Genomic DNA, 18,875 nt, shown 5'->3' on the forward strand with positions numbered 1-18,875 from the left:
ATTTGGAACTCCGGACTTGAAGAGAGCACACCCTTGTCTGCCACATCAGTTGGGCTTCCACAGTAGTTGAAAAAGGAGGAGAGGCTGAGATAATGGCATCTTTGCCTATCACGTGTAAAGTGTTGTCGGCAACACTTTGGTTGCACCAAATCATGTACATAAATAGAATTCGGCCTCTACATTGCCTCATTCTTGATAAGACAACTATGAAACACCACCCCGCCAATGCTTCATCAACCTAGCAAAAAGAAACACTTTCATGTTGCCATCTCGTAAGAATATGCTTAGGAATCCTCTGTAACTTTTTTTATGCATTTTCGCTTCAAGTATTCGAAAAATATTCTAGAAATATTCGAGAAATATTCGAAAAATATTCGATTCGATTTGCACTCGGACTTCAATTTTTGAATTCGCTTCGCACCCAAAATTTTGCTATTCGCACAGCTCTAAAATAAAGTTCTTGTCATGTCATGGGGATGTCAAACAAAAGTAATGACATTTACCATGACCAGTGTAGTCTATACTTGCTCTTATACTATTACCAACATGGCCACTGAAGCAGTGTTCCCAGAAAATATTGATATGTTCACATATCTTCAGACCTGACATGACACGAGCACATAAATTACATAACTAGCAAAGTGGACAAATCCCTCTGTTTTATCAGGGATCACCAGTAATCCGCAATCCAAGCGACCAAGCTTTTCGCATATGTTAATTTGGTTAGACTGCAACTACCCCACTGCACGCAACCTTTGCTTATGCCACTGCATGTTGGGTTAATGTAAAACACATTAGTGCAATTAAATTTTCCTTAGTCATTCGACCATTCCTGAATTATCGAATCTAGGTTTGTATAAACACCAAAGCTCTTACCCGCCAAACTGAAACTGCCGCTTGTGGTGGTTCTTGGACTCGTAGTACCTGTTGAGCACAGTGCAGCATTTGTCCCTCAGGTATTGCATCTCAATGGATAGGTACGGGTCCAAATGCTTGGAGAAAATCTGGCGTGTCAACTTCTTCAGGAAAGCAGGGTCATTTCCCATCTTGAACTTGGACAGGTTGGAGGACAGCTGCATTGTTCTACCACAGCAGGCAAACAGCACATATGAAGAACATGCATCAAACATCGTCCATAGGAGAGTTCACTTTGTTAAGTCAGTTTGCCTAGCTGGTTGGTAATGATATTACAATTCATATAGAAATCGACCAAATATTCTTGTCTGCACCAAGGCAGCAACTGCATTTCGAGGAGAAGAGCTTTGAAGAGGACCTAGTGGCTATTGCCATTAAAAAGGCTGGCACAACAAAGAAGGAAAAAACAGAATGCCAGCTCTGGTCTCTTTCACAGGGCCAGTGGCACATCCAGAAACTTTTTTTCAGAAAAGGGGGAGGTGAACTGCTGAGGTTTTAGGTCCCCAAAGCGCGATATGATAACGAGCGACGCCGCAGTGAATGGCTCCAGCAATTTCGACCACCTGGGGATCATTTTTGGAGGAGGGGAATCAAGCACACGCACACACACACACACACACATATATATATATATATATATATATACGAAGTGTTTCATGTAACGAGAACTTAAAAAAAAAAGTGGTTAGCAGCAAGCCAATGAAACCAATGACATATTGTATGCCATCATGTGGTTCTCATTCAGGAATTTTTATATAGCACTTGGTTAGTTTATTAACTAAGATCAATTATGCAAAGTTTTCAATTTTCTTCTTAAAGCGAAGTGCCTTTCGGTCTGCTAGCCTGTCATCATAACATGCATGTGAAGCACTGCACGGAACAGCACAAAGTGCAGAAAACATGAGTAAACAACATGCTTTTACTGACTTCACTTTTTCCTGTCCTGTGCACAGCTTCACACGCACTTAACCCTTTCTTTGCCGTTTTTTTTTTTTTTTGCACCGCACCACACTTTGTGCCTTTTTTCTTCATCTTAGATGGGTATTTGTGCCAGCAATGCAGTAGGATGCTCTTCAAGACATGTAAAGATTTTTATTGAGGATTATCTCGTCAAACAAAAAGTTGCACTCGTTGCAAGCTAATTAATTATGAGCAAATTACAAGCGATAAACGAGATAAAAAAATATTATATGCCAATTTAGAGTGGCAGAGCCACTAATTATCTACCTTATTCACAGTCTGAATTTATCAAGAGCTTCTGAATTTCTTCGTCCGTCAAGTAGCATGCGCACGTAGCATGCTGAGCCCCCTTGGCTGGGCTGCTGAGACGGCAAAGAGAGGCGAACCGATTCAGATGTAGAAAGATGCACACCCCGTGTTGTCAAAAATTTTACTAGAGGTTATATTTGTCTATATGTCCTCTACAGAAATGTCTGGACAGGCGCACATATTTTTTTTTAAAACGAAAGTTGTGTTGCGAGTGGCAGCATCATTGTAGGCCTTGGCACTGGCAGGGCTTGTATGTGTATGGTCACATGAATTATCTTGGTCGTGGCAATGAAAGGGTTAATGACGATTAGTCACCAACTTGTTCAAGCCTTGCCAAACATGGCAGCCTACAATAAAGAAAGGTCTTTTTATCAAATCTATTGCATTACAGCATTATCTCTATCATTCTTTCTTCATTAAAAGTTTCAGCTCCATATCTTACAGTTACCTCACAAGGGTGGTAAATCGGGCTAGTTATTCAGAAACATAGAATTTATAGCACTTACATATCACAAGAAACAGATAATCACATCATGCACAGAAAATCTTTTTCTTTATGAAGAAGAGCTATTGAAGGAATGCTAATGCACTGATCACCAAGCTTATCGATCAAGTCAGCTTCTATGCTTTCACGCGTGATCTATTCCCGGTTTTTAGCGACGACACTCGACTTGACAAACAGCGGAATGCACCCACAGCGAGAACAATGATGAGCTAGGTTGCCTTGCTTATATTTTTCTACATTGTACTTGTGCTCAGATAATCTAGAATTGAGGCACCTACCCGTCTTGCCTATGTACAATTTGCCACATGATAACGATACACGATATGCAACGTTCACTGTGCACTGGACAAACTTAATCTTGCGCTTAATAGTGCATGCTGCAACTTTTTTGCGGTGCGGGTCAGTGATCCTTCAAATTTTAGACAATTTGTCAGGTGCAGAAAATGCAACACGAACATTAGCTTGCTGAGCTACTTTTTTCAGAGCGTAGGAAAGAGTATGCAAATATGGAACAACTGTGGTTTTTCGCTTTTGTGCAGCCAACCTGCAAGGCGATTGCTCAGACCTGTGCTCAGACCTGGACACTCGAATGAGCACCCTTCATCTTGCTGGCCCCCTAACAGCAAGTGGATGGGGAAGCTTTCTTCGCGCATGGCACTGTTCTTTCAAAAGGAGTTGCAACTTTTAACCACCAGTAGCCTTATGCAAATCTGAGCCACTGTGCTTTTACAAAAGAGCGAAATTCGAATATACCCTGCACGCAAGTGTTCCCTTTAACAGTGGACATAGGCCAGATGGGCAGGTGCCTCAGTTCTAGATTATCTGAGCACAAGTACAATGCAAGCAAGGCAACCTAGCTCATAAATGTTCTCGCTGCAGGTGAGTTCCGTTGTTTGTCAAGTCGAGTGTCAGTGCTAAAAACCGGGAATAGATCACGCGTGAAATCATAGAAGCTGACTTGATCAATAAGCTTGGTGATCAGTGCGTTAGCACTCCTTTAATAGCTCTTCTTCATAAAGAAAAAGATTTTCTGCACATGATGCGATTATCTGTTTCTTGTGATATGTGAGTGCTATAAATTTTATGTTTCTGCACAAATAAACCAGTTGGAAGTCAGTGCTCATTTGTCTCTGTGTGTTCGTCCGTAGTTTATTGCGCTGTTATTTTACGATCTTACAGTTAACTAGCTGATATTGGCATACACTCGAAATGCTTCTTGATTTCAACTGCTCACCAGTTATCGCTTCCACCCGCACTGAATCCTAGTGCTTTTCAAGGAGGAACACCCATCTTGAAACTGCCGCTATAGCCCGACTCGCTTTCACATTACTATTTGTGTTTATTCAAATAAAAACTCTCCACTTTTTAAAAAACAAATTGCAGCCCAACTCCCGAAACATTTTGTTGTGAGGGGGGAGGGCTGTGCCAGAATAAGTGTTAGAGAAAGGACCCTAGAGGTGCTGGTCATATTTGTGTGCCTACTACATTAAGTTGATTCAAAAGCCCTCTTTGGGAAGTTTATACTTATTAATTCAAGTATATTGAGCTCATGAATGAGATCTGACTATTTTTGGTCTGTGGGAAAAGGGAAGATTGAAGTGTCATCAGAATTAAGACCTACCATATTGAAATGGCCTGCTTTAGGTAGTTTCTTTGCCAACATATTGCTTCTGACACTACCGTAAAATGCCGAGCAAGCGCCCCCCTTACGGAGAAGGATAATCCGACCAGATTTAGAGGAGGGGGGGGGGGGCGCTTGCTCAGTCCTGGACCGAAATTCAGGATGGCGGCGGGAGAGCTGCTAAAAAAACACCAGGCCTGTGCGGAAAGCGCAGCACAGTCACAGCGAAAGCTCGAAGAGCGGCATTTCTAGAGCTCATTATAAACTGTCTTGTGGCTACTAATACAACTACACTAGCAACGTACCCACTATGCCACAAATCATAATTTTTGTGAAGTTGGGAAGCACCCACCACGACATTACTAGTCATTCTGCGGAGAAGCAAGGTACCACCTGTAAAGCATTATGTGCAGTTTCTTGATGCGACAGCTGATCACAATGAAGAATTATGACTGAGCATCTTGTAATGTGTTGGAAGCTTTAAATTACCCACTAGTTACGTAATTCGCATTTTGTGACGCCCGGTCGTTATTTCACTCTCCCACCACGCTTTATAACATACGCTAACATGAGACAGAGAGAGGGAATTCACTTTATTGAGACCCTGAGGAAATGGTTCATGGGAGCCTTATGGACTTCCTTGGCAACCAATAGAAGTGCACCTACGGGGAACCAACTACACTATAAATCATAATTTTTGTGAAGTAGGGAAGCAGCCACTATGCAATTTTTCGTCATTCTGCGCAGAACCGTGGTACCTGCTAGACACCTGTAAGGCATTATGTACACTTTGTTGATGCTGTGGCTAATGACGATGAAGAATTATGGCAGAGCCCTTTGTAATGGGTTGGAAGCATTCAACAACCCACTCGTTGTGCAATTCGCATTGTGTGATGCCTGATTACAGAATTCGCGTTGTGTGACACTTGGTTGTTACTCTTCTACCACGCTACATTACAGATGTTAATGTGGTTCCTTCCGGACATGAAACCTGCATAGGGTCTTTTTGCAAAGCAGTTTCAAGCACCAGCATAGCTCTGAGGTATAATACTGGGCTCCCACGCAGAGGGTTCAGGCTCGAACCTCGTTCCACCCTGGAAATTTTTTCTTATTTCGTTTTTTTTTCTTTTCTTATTTTGAGCGATAGTGGTTATGGACACCGGCGGCGGCGGCGGACAACTACGGCGCCAAAACAGCCCTTGCTGTGATCTCATAACAGCTTTTGCTATAAAATAAAAGATGCCCATCCATGTTTCTAATGAAATGCTTTATTTATTTATTGTTTTTATTCCCCCTCGTCAAAAGACTCCTCAGAGTCGAACGCAAAAGTTAAGTCCTCGGCCTGGAGAGACCTGCAGTCTTCTGGTGGTATATCACCAACACCGGAGAGCCTGGCGTGCAGCGCACCATCTTCCAATATACGAGTGGCCACATGACAACAAAATTTCATAAACAACATTAGATACGCATTCAGTGTACTCACTCTTGTGGTTCTTTGTACACAAGCGATGCTCGTCTTAAAAAAAAAAAAAAAAAGTGGCCGCAGGGGAGGAGGGAGAGGAGGCGCTTGCTCGGTATTTTACGGTAAGAACATTCCCGAATATAAATAGCACCGGTGAAACCAGATTTTTTTTATAGACACAGTCACATCCAGTGCTTTTTAATTTTGTCCTCATTTTGAAGGTGACATGTCTCGCTTGAAGACGACGACGATGAAGTGCGCACGCGACACACTGGCGCTGTGGCACGAGCGTCATTCTGGTGTCGAACGTTAGCCATTTTGTGACTCCAACGCCTAAGCTGCGCTTTTTAGAGTGTTCATGTTTCCTTGCATAAAATAAATCGTCGTACAGCCACAAGTGGCTGTACAGACGTAACAGTTGGCGACGAGGAAGACTCTGGACTCACCGGCACTTCACCGACGTCAAGGAACGGAACGAGATGGCGACTGACTTTGGTCGGCTACCCGAATTCAGCGGCAGCTCCGGCTCCTGGAGATCCTGGTATGGGAGGTTACAGTTCTTCTTCGAGGCTAACGACATCACGGACGCTTCCAAGAAACGTGCTCATCTGCTAACGTTATGCGGAGAACAGACTTACGACGTCGTCTGCGCCCTCGTTCAACCCAAGCAGCCCAACCAAGTGAGCTACGATGACATAGTCGAGATGCTCAAGGCGCACTTTGATCCACAGCCATCTGAGGTCTTCTGCAGGGCACGCTTCCACCGTCGTGACCAACGGCATGACGAAACGGTCAGTGATTACGTAACAGCGCTCAAGAAGCTAGCAGCAGATTGCAATTTTGGAACAAGCGTAGACGCTGCGGCGAATCCAACAATGCTGCCTCTTGATGTAATGCTGCGTGATCATTTCGTTTGCGGTCTTCGGAACGAGCAGGTCCAGCAACGGCTGTTCGCAGAAAAGGACTTGACATTCAAGAGAGCCCTTGACATTGCACTGCGAGCTGAAAACGCCGTCGAAGATCAGAAAAACGTGAAAACGGAATTCAAAGAGATTCACGAAGCCTGCACAAGTATCGGCAAGACAGAAAATCAACGTCACTCGAGTGCCTCTGCCCAAAAGAAGAAACAACACTGTTGGCGTTGGGACGCGCAGCATAGTCCGGACACTTGCAAGTTTCAGACAGCTTCCTGCAACTACTGCAAGAAACGCGGACACATTGAAAAGGCCTGCCTGAAAAAGTGGAAAGAGGCAAGAACAAACAGGAACAACAACATCGAATGTCCCCGACAAGGAACTTCGACAGTGGCCTCAGCACCAGTCACGACTCAACAGGATTCACCAGACGTGGCACTTTACGAGCTCAACACCTTAATCGACACGTCCAGCACGCAGAAGGTCATGACTCAACTGCGCATACATGGCAAGACCTTGGAGTTCGAAGTCGACTTGGTTGCAGCTTGCACACTCATCAGTGAGGCCACGTTCAAAGCTACGTGGACAGATGACCCACCACAGCTTCAAACGGACAACATTCTCCTACGCACATGGTCAGGCCAGTCCCTCCGAGTTCTCGGATGTGCAACGGTGGATGTAGAGCACAAGAAAAGGAACTTCACATTACCACTTGTTGTCATCAAAGGAGCAGGTTGTAACCTCCTCGGACGAAACTGGTTTCCTCATCTGGGTATACAGATCACGGGCATCAATGACGTATCAGACGACAAACTTGTTTCGAAGCTTCTAGACAAGTACCAGTCTGTGTTCGACGAGGTCATCTCAGGACACATCGGTCCTGCGGTACAACTTGAACTCGTGGAACGAGCAAAACCAAAGTTCCTAAAAGCACGACCGGTTCCTTTCGCGCTGCGGTCAGCTGTAGAAGCTGAATTGGATCGACTGCAAAGTCAAGGCATAATCGAGCCTGCGCAGCATTCGGATTGGGCAACGCCTCTAGTACTTGTTCGAAAGAAAAACGGCTCGTTGCGAATATGCGGCGACTACCGTTGCACAGTGAACCAGGTATCGAAGAAGGCAGACTACCCACTTCCAACAACAGATGAAGTCCTTAGCCACTTGAGGGGAGGCAAGGTATTCAGCACCCTGGATTTGGCACAAGCTTACCAGCAACTTCACGTAACGCCAGAGACAGCAGAGATACTGACCCTGAACATGCTGAAAGGGCTGTACAAGGTCAAACGATTGCCTTTCGGAATCTCTGCAGCTCCAGCCATTTTTCAACGCTTTATGGAGACTATGCTTTCTGGCATCACAGGCGTTTGCGCATACCTAGATGACGTGATCACCAGTGGAAAGGACGCCACGGAACACGCTGAGAGACTGGAAGAAGTTCTGAAGAGGCTGCGCAATTGCAACCTGCGCCTCGGCAAAAACAAGTGCTGCTTTGCAGTGCGAGAAGCTTCTTTTCTGGGACACCGAATTGACGAGACAGGGGTCCATACCAACGAAGAGAAAGTTCGAGCAATAACGGATGCTCCAGCACCAAACTGCAAGCAAGCACTTCAATCATTTCTTGGAATGCTGGCTTTCTACGACAGGTTCTTGAAGAACAGGGCAACAATTGCCAGCTGTCTCTACCAGCTTCTTCAGAAAGACGCCACGTGGAGATGGGAGACCAAGCATCAAGAAGCATTCGATAAACTGAAGAGATTGCTTCTCAGTCAGACCGTACTGGCACACTACGACGAACAGAAGGAGCTTCTCGTCTCATGTGACGCTTCGCCATACGGCATAGGAGCTGTTCTGTCTCAACGTGATGACCAGAATAGAGAGGCGCCAATCGCTTTCGCATCTCGGACGCTAGGGACAGCGGAACGCAATTATGCTCAGTTGGACAGAGAAGGCCTTGCCGTAGTGTTTGCTGCACACAAGTTCCACAAGTATATTGCGGGGAGAAAGGTGACTTTCGTCACGGATCATCAACCGCTTCTCGGCATACTGGGTCCAGGGAAGCCAACGGCTCAAGTCCTCTCACCACGGATGACCAGATGGTGCATCATGTTGTCGGCCTATGACTACAACATCGTCTACAGGCATGGCAAGAACCATCAAAACGCGGACGCGTTGAGCCGATTGCCACTACCAGAACGTCTCGATGAACCCTGGCCACCAGGCGACGTACTATTGTTCGAAGCTTTGTCGAGACCTCCGTTCACTGCTACAGAGATAGCACGTCTGACACAAGAAGACAGCATCCTGCAGAGGTTGTACAAGACAGTGCAGGATGGCACAGCGGAGAAACTCACTGGAGATGAGTTCACTCCTTACTGACAACGAGCGACCGCAATAGCACTTCATCGCGAGTGCCTCACACTTGGATCACGGGTGATCATACAGAGCTCAGCACGATCCCACGTTCTGGCACTTCTGCACGCTGGTCACCGAGGCATGGTAGCCATGAAGAAGTGCGCAAGGAGCTACGTATGGTGGCCCGGAATCGACAAGGTTATCGAGGAAACGGTGTGACAGTGCCGCGAATGCCTTTCAACGCAGAAGAGCCCACCCAAAGCTCCTATTCCCTCCTGGAACCGTCCCAAGACACCATGGCACATGGTGCACGTTGACTTCGCGGGGCCACTACTCGGGCACACCTACTTGGTTGTTGTGGATGCACACACAAAGTGGGTGGAAGTCCGGCAAGTGACGCAAGCAACATCCGCGGTTGTCATCGATGTGCTACGAAGCATCTTTGCTACGTTTGGCATTCCCCGAAAGGTTGTCTCCGACAACGGAAAAGCCTTTATTTCGAACGAGATAAGGCAGTTCTATACGGCAAATGGCATACAGGCTACAACATCACCAGGTTACCATCCTGCCACAAACGGCCAGGCAGAACGCTATGTGGCAGAGCTGAAAAGAGCACTCCTCAGGGATACAGACAGGTCCATACAGTGTCGACTTGCAAGATTCCTGTATAGGCAGCACACGACCATTCACACTGCTACAGGAATGTCACCTGCGAGAGCAATGTTTGGACGAGAGCTTCTATGTCCTCTCGATCTTCTCAAACGGGAGACGGAAAGACACATCTGTGAGAGCCAGGAGACATTGACGAAATCCCGTCGTTTCGCAGTAGGAGAGAGAGTGCTCATCCGACAGTTTTTGAAAAAGCCAGATTGGATTGAAGGCGAAATACTGCGCCGCGTCGGACCACGATCCTGGCTTGTAAAAAGCAACCACGGAAAGGTTCGGCGTCACCTCAACCATATGAGGAAAACGAGCCAGACCGGACACACAATCCAATCACCGACAGATTGGAGCGTAGCAGATGATTTCTCGGACACAACGTCAGAAGAGACGCCGTCGAGTTCTGCTGATCAACGGCCTGACTCGCTCAACATGCAAGACAAGACTCCCTCGCAACCGTCGACCTCGACGTCACAAGCAGGAACCACCCGGCAACTGCGACCACCAGAGGTTAGGCGGCCTCCAGACCGCTATGGAGACTTCGTCTAAGGGGGGAAGAATTGACATGTCTCGCTTGAAGACAACGACGATGAAGTGCGCGCGCGACACACTGGCGCTGTGGCACGAGCATCATTCTGGTGTCGAACGTTAGCCATTTTGTGACTCCAACGCCTAGGCTGCGCTTTTTAGAGTGTTCATGTTTCCTTGCATAAAATAAATCGTCGTACAGCCACAAGTGGCTGTACAGACGTAACAGAAGGTATCTGCAAGTTTTAGATCTGGTACAGTGGGAATTTACTTTTACATGCACTAATGTCAATAAAGTTTCTATTGTGACAATAGGGAATCTTAGGCGGTTTGAGGAACACTTTTGTAAGGTACTCATTGCTTGATAATAATGGATAGTACTTGGGAAGGATACTATTTGTTTGGAGGTGCATTGGAGTACTTTGTTATGAAAGCTCGTGGCTGGATGGATTGCACTTTAGTGTTTCTTATAGTTATGCTCCTTTCCTGTCAAATTTACATGTGTCATTGTAGACCTTTGTTAAAGCATTGTCCAGGTAATTTTTTTTCAGTTGAAGTTACCTTTACATAGCTTAAATGGTAAATATGTTTGTCATCATTGCTACAAACCCTTCTCACGCATTTTGCCAAGCTAAAGAAATTACCGAATGCTGTTGCAGCGTCTGATGAGGAAAGGGGGTTTTCAGTCTTTGCCTATTGTTGTTACTAGAGGTTTGGAACCGTAACTTGGATTTACAACTTCCCAAAATTCTTTACTGTTGCTTAACAAAATTGAAATACCATTGTTACAAAATTTCCCTTTAGCTGTTTCGATAATCTACACAACTGCACATGTTCACGCTAACATGCCCAGATGCCCCCCGACGCCGGCGAATATAATAGTTTCCGTCTTATTTATCCAATATTTTACGCAAACCATGTGCTTTGTGTCGATGTGGCTATAGTGACTTTTGTCTTAGTGAGATAAGTTTGTCGTGGATAGTATCAAGTCTTTGTTTGCATCACGGATGTTAAAAGAGCTTAAGAAATCAATACAAAAAGAAGAAAGAAGGCTTGAGATCGCGTTAATATTTTCTCGCCCGCAGTAAAAGGTATTTTTCCTCGTATGAAACGTTTTTTTTCTCTGAATATTTGAAATTCACAGGGCAAAATTTTATGACTGCTGATGCCTTCCAACACGTTAACAAACGTTGTTCGGATCAGTAGCGAGCAAGAGATCCAAAACCTATTCACTGCACGTGGGTACTGAAACCATTTGGCTTAAGTTGGGCATACCAAAAAATATTCTGTCTCATATCCTCGTTTTCTTGTGCCACCGAGAGTCATGTATGCCCGCCAGACAATATTGGGATAGTTAAAATCTCCAGCAAAGAACTGGGGACCTTGGAAATTGGTTCAACACTGTATTTCACGACTTGTTTAGCTCTCTGGAAAATCATACGCTGAATTCCCATCGTTGAATCACTCCATCAAAACATCGTCATCTCTTAATGCGCTTAAAAAAAAAACGCTTAGAACTCACTTTCTAAGCCAATAATTATATGAATTATTCATAGTATGTACTGCGTTCTTTTGGTGCTTGTTTTTTTCCTCTCCTATTTATAATTATATTAAAATTACGTGAAATGCATTGTTACTATTCATGGTGACTTTCCTTGCATATTTTCACTGTTAGTATGAATTTGTATTTCTTCACCCAATATTTATACAATTAAAAAAGTTTTATGTACTTGAAAATTTTAATGATTAATGTCTCCTATTATTGTAGTATTTATTCAGTGTAACTATCGTACATGTTTTCTTTCTTTTTTTTTGTTTTGATATTTTTATATTGTTGTGCTTATTGCACAATTCGTATCCAATAATCGTGTACAGAGGGTCCCGGTACAGTCTCCTGACCTTGGGGCCCTCTTCTGGATATCCTTCACAATGTAACCATACTCGCATGCAAAATAAATGTTTGATTTGGTTTGATTACAAGCAGGGAAAAAAAAGAATCTGGCAATCAGTAACAGACCCCAATAGCCCAAGTTACAGCTGCAAAGGGGTGAAGTGCAACCCACAAAATTTCTAGGCACATGTCAATTACGATGACAAGTGCGTCCATATGTCTTCTTGAAAGGATGACAAATTCTTGAACGTGGGGCGCCGCTAGAGCCGACATTTCAACAGGCGGTCTTGTATTCTTCAAGGCTGCAACGTTGAAATTGCGGCCTTGAAGCCATTGCTCAAGAGTGCTATAGAAGTCCAATAAATGTGTCTCTTTACAGCTGACTTTTGACTTTAAAGGAGTCATGAACCACCCCTTGGGTTTGAAGAAAACACTGGGAAATCATTTTTTTTAACTACAAACAACTTTCGTCCTGCAGAAAGCAGACACTGCTATGAACAGCTTGGCCAAATCTTGTGCACAGCAAGGAGAGTTTAGAAAGGAAGCACGAAGCTGCCATTTTCTCCGGTGCCCCCTTTTCCTACAGCGATCTGTGCTTACTCTCTGGAACTGCAGGTGCCCACTGTTTGATGTCAACAACAGATAGCATGCTATTGGCCAATAGCCGATACAGATCAAGAGCGGTGTTTAGATCAAACGTACTTCTTGCCATGGGGTGCCGCTACGCGCCACACTCCATAGTCTGCTAACATTACACAGTATAGAGGAACCACAATGGGAGAGGGCAATCAAGTTTCATTACATGCGCCCATGTAATCTTTTTCCCATCATTCCCTGCGTAGCTTCCAGCACGCTCGTTGGGACGAGGGAAGAGAGAAAGCACCTAAAGCGTGCAACAAATCCCTCTGCTTGTTCTTGACGGATTCGAGAAATTTTTGTGGCAATCGATTTGTGAGGTGACAAACTTTAATACTGAGGGGTGATCACTTGGAAAGGTGGCTCAAGATCCCCCAGTTTTGTGTCATGTATGTTCCCATGAATATTATGAGCTTTACACACATAGGTGAGACACAGCATAGCAAGTACTCAAGAGAAAGTGAGAGGAGTCCTTGAATATTACTTACTTTGAGTAAAGCTCATACAAGGTCCGAAGATATTTCTCTGGGTCACTACGGTCACTTAGGTTTGACTGAATGTATTCCTGGAAAAACAAAATCAGCTTCCCTTTTATTTGGACATTTCTTCAGAAGGCATGCATAATGTGGATTCTTATTGAAACCTAAGTGTAAAATGGAGACAAACACAAAAAAAGGAGTGTGACCTGCAGCTTTCCATTGTAGATGTTGGACACAAACTTGCACATTACTTGCTCCGGGTTTGTAAAGACCTCTTCAATTACTTGCTCACTCCGTTCACAAAGAGGCACTATGTTTGAGAACATATCCTTCTTCATGAATGCACCCTGCAGAGTTAAGATTAAGATTGGTTAAAACAATCATGTCACCCAGACGGGCTGCTCTCTTCCTTACCATTTGGCTCTCGTCAATAAATGTGTCAATGCAGTTTGCATAGCCCTAATGAAAAAGAAAGGCACTTTCAGTGACCACACACTAGAGATACACTTCATTCCACAAAGAACCATCACCTGCAAACAAATGCTTCTCGTAGACCGTTACTGAAAACAACCCCACACAGCAATTGTACGTAACTTTTTTTTTCTTGGGGAATACCTCATCTCAGTGACTTGAACCTTTATTCTACCAAAGCCGGATTTTCTGTCTGATCACCTACTGCAACGGGCAAGGCACCAATCATCATCATCCTCAATGAAAGGATAGCATGTGTCACGATAAAACTGAATATAAGATATAAACTGAAAGGGTATGTCCAAACACCTGGCATGATGACAAGGTTGTTGAATGAGCAATGAAAACAGCATGAACCCAGTAGGTCACAAATACGGGCGACTTCACTGCAAGAGTAGGGAAAAAAACTGCAAGGAGAAATCACGAGTGATGGCGTCAACTCCCGCAGTAGAAGAGGGGAGATGTTAGGAGGAATGAACAAAACCATAACTTGACGGATTTCTGAAATAGCAACTAGAGTTGGAGGTAAAGCACCAAAGCAAGACGTAAGCACGTTTTCCCAAACCACAAAGGATTTAACAAACAACCGATCAATGTGACTACCTCAAGAGATTAAATAAAATTTGCTGAAACTTGCAACTGGCAGCCTTCGAACAAGAACATACGGTGACTTACCGAACATGCTGGCAATGCGGCATCGAGGCCGTGTCGCTGTTCTTGTGTGCCACCGCATTAACTAACAGTTCACTAGAAGTTGGCATGACCACACCTTAATTACAAGAGTGGCTTACTTTGTTCTACTTAGTTGCAATTACTTCCCTGGTAGTGTATGAACACGATCGACTGCTCACTGTGCTAGGCCTACAGCATAGCCAATCTTGATCGCTGAATGAAATCTACACCTGCTCAAACTCCATGTGGACGGATGGCAAGGGCTGGCAAATACAGTAGATTCTCATTAAACGGAACCTGAAGGGACCAGGAAAATATGTTCCGTTCAACAGGAGTTCTGTTTACTGAGAGAAGAGCCGGGTTGAAACATTCAGGTACGAAAACAATCATACTAAAGACAGTCGTTCTATTTAGAAGAGTAGCGGCTTGGGCTAGTTGGTAGGTCATGACAATTATTATAACGCAAAAGCAAGACGAAGACAAAAGGTACACGAAGACGAGCGCTATGTTTTGTACCTTTTGTCTTCGTCTTGCTTTTGCGCTATAATAGTTGTCGTTCTATTTAAGCAGGAATTATGTTTAAGGAATTTCCATTTACCGAGAGTCCCCTGTGGTGCATTTTAACTTTGGAAACACTTTTAGAGTATGTGTGAACATGATAATAAGTAAGCTGTTGCAGCAATCGCATTTTCGGTGTGATGTTTTTGCTTAGCAGCCAATCGCGCTGGTTGGAGAGACTGGTTATGTCAGCACTAAATCATGAACATAGTGGCAACTCGCTGCTGTCAGTGTTCCCTATCTGTGGCACGGTCTGCTGATAAGTTGGCCGAATGTTGGCGTCTGTGTCATGCACATCGACAACTTCTTGGCACTGGTGCTGTGTCGGCCGTGCTTGCCAACCTTGCTGCAGGTCACGTGCACATTTTGAAAGGTGCGCGTCGTCTGCTGCACAAACCACCTATGTTGTACAGAACATTCCAGCTCTTATAATTGACTGATACGTGCAACTAAGTGGATACAGCAATTTGCTAGAAATTGTTGACACAGAGACGCCAGAAAAAAAGGACCTCTGAATGCAACTGAAGTACAAGAGGCTGAAATTTACTGGATACGTTGAACACAAGATAAAGTATTTGGACCAGATATCAACTAAATTGACATTACACTCTATTAGTTCAGCCCTTATCATAACAAAATTGGGACTCCTTCGCTTGGGAGGTCGACTTCAGCAACCTCCAGGAAAGTTCCAAGCACCCTATTCTGCTTCCTCCTTCAGACACATTCAGACAGTTGGTCAAGACATGCTTGCCTCGGGTTTCTCTTGACGAAACTAAGAGAAAGATTCTGGGTACTGAGGACCAGGCAGGTAAAAAAAAAGGTAATTCAGAAATGCACCAGTGATATTCCTGCAAGTGACACTCGAAGCCTTTTGCGTTTTTGACAGCAGACCGTTTTCAGCCCTTTTAAAGCCAGTGGTGTTGATTTTACCGGACTTCTTCTACACCAAGATGATGGAGAAACATTGAAAAAGTGTTACATACTCACCATCATCTGGAGCTTGTTACCAATCTTACTTACGACAATTCTTTGTGGCCCAACGAGGCATTTGTAAGATTGTATATTCTGACAATGCAAGACATCTAGAAAGGTCTCGAGGGAGATCCAGCAACTTAATGAGTTAACAAAATCAGAGAAAGAACAATCGTATTTCGAAAGTCTCAGGATTGTTTGGCAATTTATTACTGAACAAGCTCCCTAGTGTGGAGTATTTTAGGATAGACTAATTAGATCTGTGAAATCTACATTGAAAAAACACTGGGAAATCACTTCTTTAACTATGAAGAACTTTCAACCACGCTCATTCAAGTTGAAGCCATGATAAATTTACAACTGATAAACATTTGCGTATGCATAAACCTCCGAACCAACTCCGTTTACGCCAAGTCATTTCCTCCTATGCCAAAGATTGTCGATGCTTCCTCCAGATTGTTCGAGCACAGCGTCTAAAGAGTCAGTGTTGTCATGCAAAATGCTTCAATGGAGATGGAAACACAAATAATGATGGTAATCATGAACCAACCAGCCCAAGTGTGTACCCTACTACAGGAAACAAGTGTTAAAAACGGTTCCTGGACTGCGTGGCGATGAGAGCACCTCCAAGAACTTAGTTCGTGATACCGAACAAAACTTTCGCCTCTGAAACTTTTAGCTCAATTGAAACCTTGGGTGCTAAAATTGGTTGACACAACCTTGTTTTCATGCAGAAACTGGAGGAAAACAATTTAATGCATTTTTCGCAAAATGCCAGGTCTAGCAGCCATGCCGTGAACTATAAGAGGTCAGGTTTAAACTGCCAGAAACGGGCATGCTAACCATTCCAGCCATTGCCCGTATGTCTCAACCCACTCTGTGTCCACTACAGCTCCTAGAACCAGTACAGAATGCTCCCGGGTGGGGCACATCTCAGCGCCTTTGTGGAAGGATGTAAAGGAGAGGTGGAGAAAGGGCAGGAAAACCCTGCTGCTGCTCTTGCACTTGACGTCACGACTGTCAACGCGCAGCTCCTCACAAAAATATGGCCAACTGTTAAAAAATATGTCAAGATCAGAAAAGTTGCAACTTCCGAGTGGAATACCAATGCTTTCATTATTTATTTTTTCTTATTTTTATTCACTATCCCTTCAATGAAACTACAAGCACAGAATAGGTGAAGAGAGGGAGCATCATAGTGATAAAGGAATTCAACTCACCAAGACCATTTTGGAAGATGGGAGAAGTCACAGAAGTTAAAAATATCTGTGCAATATGCACATGCTATAGCGCATGCACACTGCACAGATATACTTCGGGCAGCAACGAAAAAGTTTGTTGCTGCAAAGTGCACACTTCTGGTGGCACCATATCGTGGACACTAGCACTGATGTTGTACCAAGTGGAATCTGTTGGACAAGTTCGATACTTCAGAAATAATAGACTTGGAAAGAAGCAAGCCCTAGGAAATTGCTCGGCCAGGAGCTATAAGATATCATGCTCGGCAGAGCAGGGAAGACAAAGAAGCAACAAGTGATTCAATAAAATGCTTTGTTGGGCGCACTGGTTCCCAGCAACAATTCAAATTGTCTATTCCAAGCAACAAGTGAGCATGGACCTAGGCAAGTGCCCGCATTCCTTTTTTTTTTAGCTTTTATCCTAGTGTAAATAAACAAGACGTTCCCTACTTTAGCTCCACTTCCTGGTGTCCAACAGTGTCTTTTACAAAACTAATGTCTGTTACATTAGTTTTACAAAACACAGAGACATTAGTTTTACAATACTAATGTCTCCAGTCCATAGGTCGGCAAAAAAGTTGGAGCTCACTCAGGCTCACTCAACAAATATATATTCTGCTCTGAGGGCTCACTCGAACTCATACTAACCAAAATTTTCCTCAACCGGACTAACTTGGACTCAGACTCCCTAAACTTTTTCTCAACCAGACTCGCTCGGACTCAACCTCACCAACATATTACTCAGCCGGACTCACTCACACTCAGACTCACGGGCCGATCTGAGTCTGAGTGAGTCGACTCACGAGTGAGTTTGCCGACCTATTCTCCAGTCTGTCCTTAACCTGCTCATTCTTTCTCGGTGCATATCTTACGTAGCTCGGTGGTGGCCATGAAAGCAACGTTAACACTGTATCTACTTTCCAATTTCTTTTGCATAGGTGATAAGGAATGTATGTAAGGTATACCTACATCAACCATCTTTAAACTTGCCAAAGTAATGGACTTCTTAAAATGTGCAGTGCCGGTACCTACAGCTACATAAGGATCACATACCTCTAAAAGACGCACAAACTGTGAATCAAAGTTGGCACTCATTTCATGCACACCCACTTTGGTGAAAGAAAACTCAAGGCACGACATGGAGATTCCATCTTTTACAACTTTAAATGATTGGATGAAAAGTTTAGCACTGTTTCGAAGATAAAAGGAGATATTCATATCACACCATCCCTCAAAGCGGGGCATAATTTGAAACACTTTCCTGATGTCACAGGGTCTTTCACTCATCACTTAATTGCTATTCTTACATTATTCCTCCTGCTGCGGCTCAGATATCTCATCGTGCTGGTCATGCCCCGCATATCAACTGCAACTTCAACTCACAGTGATCACTGCGACAAACATATCACTTGTACCCACCCTTTACGTAACATTTACCCGTCTTTAAAAGAAATAAAAATGAATGAATGAAGCATTGCCAACACATGTGGTTTTCCTGAAGCGCCAAGGAAACTTATTGTGCTACTCTGATATGATTCTTTCGTCAGTAAACGTCAGCCCTCCTCCCTTACCTTAAAATTGTTCGCTCACTGAGGTGACGATAGATTAAAGGTTGTCACAACTACAAAAAAGCAAGTAATCATGCGTCTAACAAATATGTTAAAAACACAACCATGTAAGGCATCCCTTAAGATATTGATCACTGCAAATAGGGGCAACCTTAGAACCAATG

General features: G+C 44.0%; 1 protein-coding gene across 1 annotated transcript in view; it reads right to left on the reverse strand.

Annotated features, from left to right (window-relative positions):
* Positions 1-18,875, reverse strand: part of LOC119402514 (exocyst complex component 5) — a 154,241-nt gene that overhangs the window by 72,446 nt on the left and 62,920 nt on the right. Inside the window, exons 6-9 of the mRNA XM_049418683.1 lie at positions 13,647-13,691; positions 13,439-13,579; positions 13,242-13,318; positions 877-1,083 (exon numbers count right to left, since the gene is read on the reverse strand). Coding sequence (XP_049274640.1) covers positions 877-1,083; positions 13,242-13,318; positions 13,439-13,579; positions 13,647-13,691 — 470 coding nt within the window. The remainder of the gene's footprint in view (positions 1-876; positions 1,084-13,241; positions 13,319-13,438; positions 13,580-13,646; positions 13,692-18,875) is intronic.

This window comes from Rhipicephalus sanguineus, chromosome 8 (genome assembly GCF_013339695.2).
Source record: "Rhipicephalus sanguineus isolate Rsan-2018 chromosome 8, BIME_Rsan_1.4, whole genome shotgun sequence".
In the NCBI taxonomy this organism is placed as follows: Eukaryota; Metazoa; Arthropoda; class Arachnida; order Ixodida; family Ixodidae; genus Rhipicephalus; species Rhipicephalus sanguineus.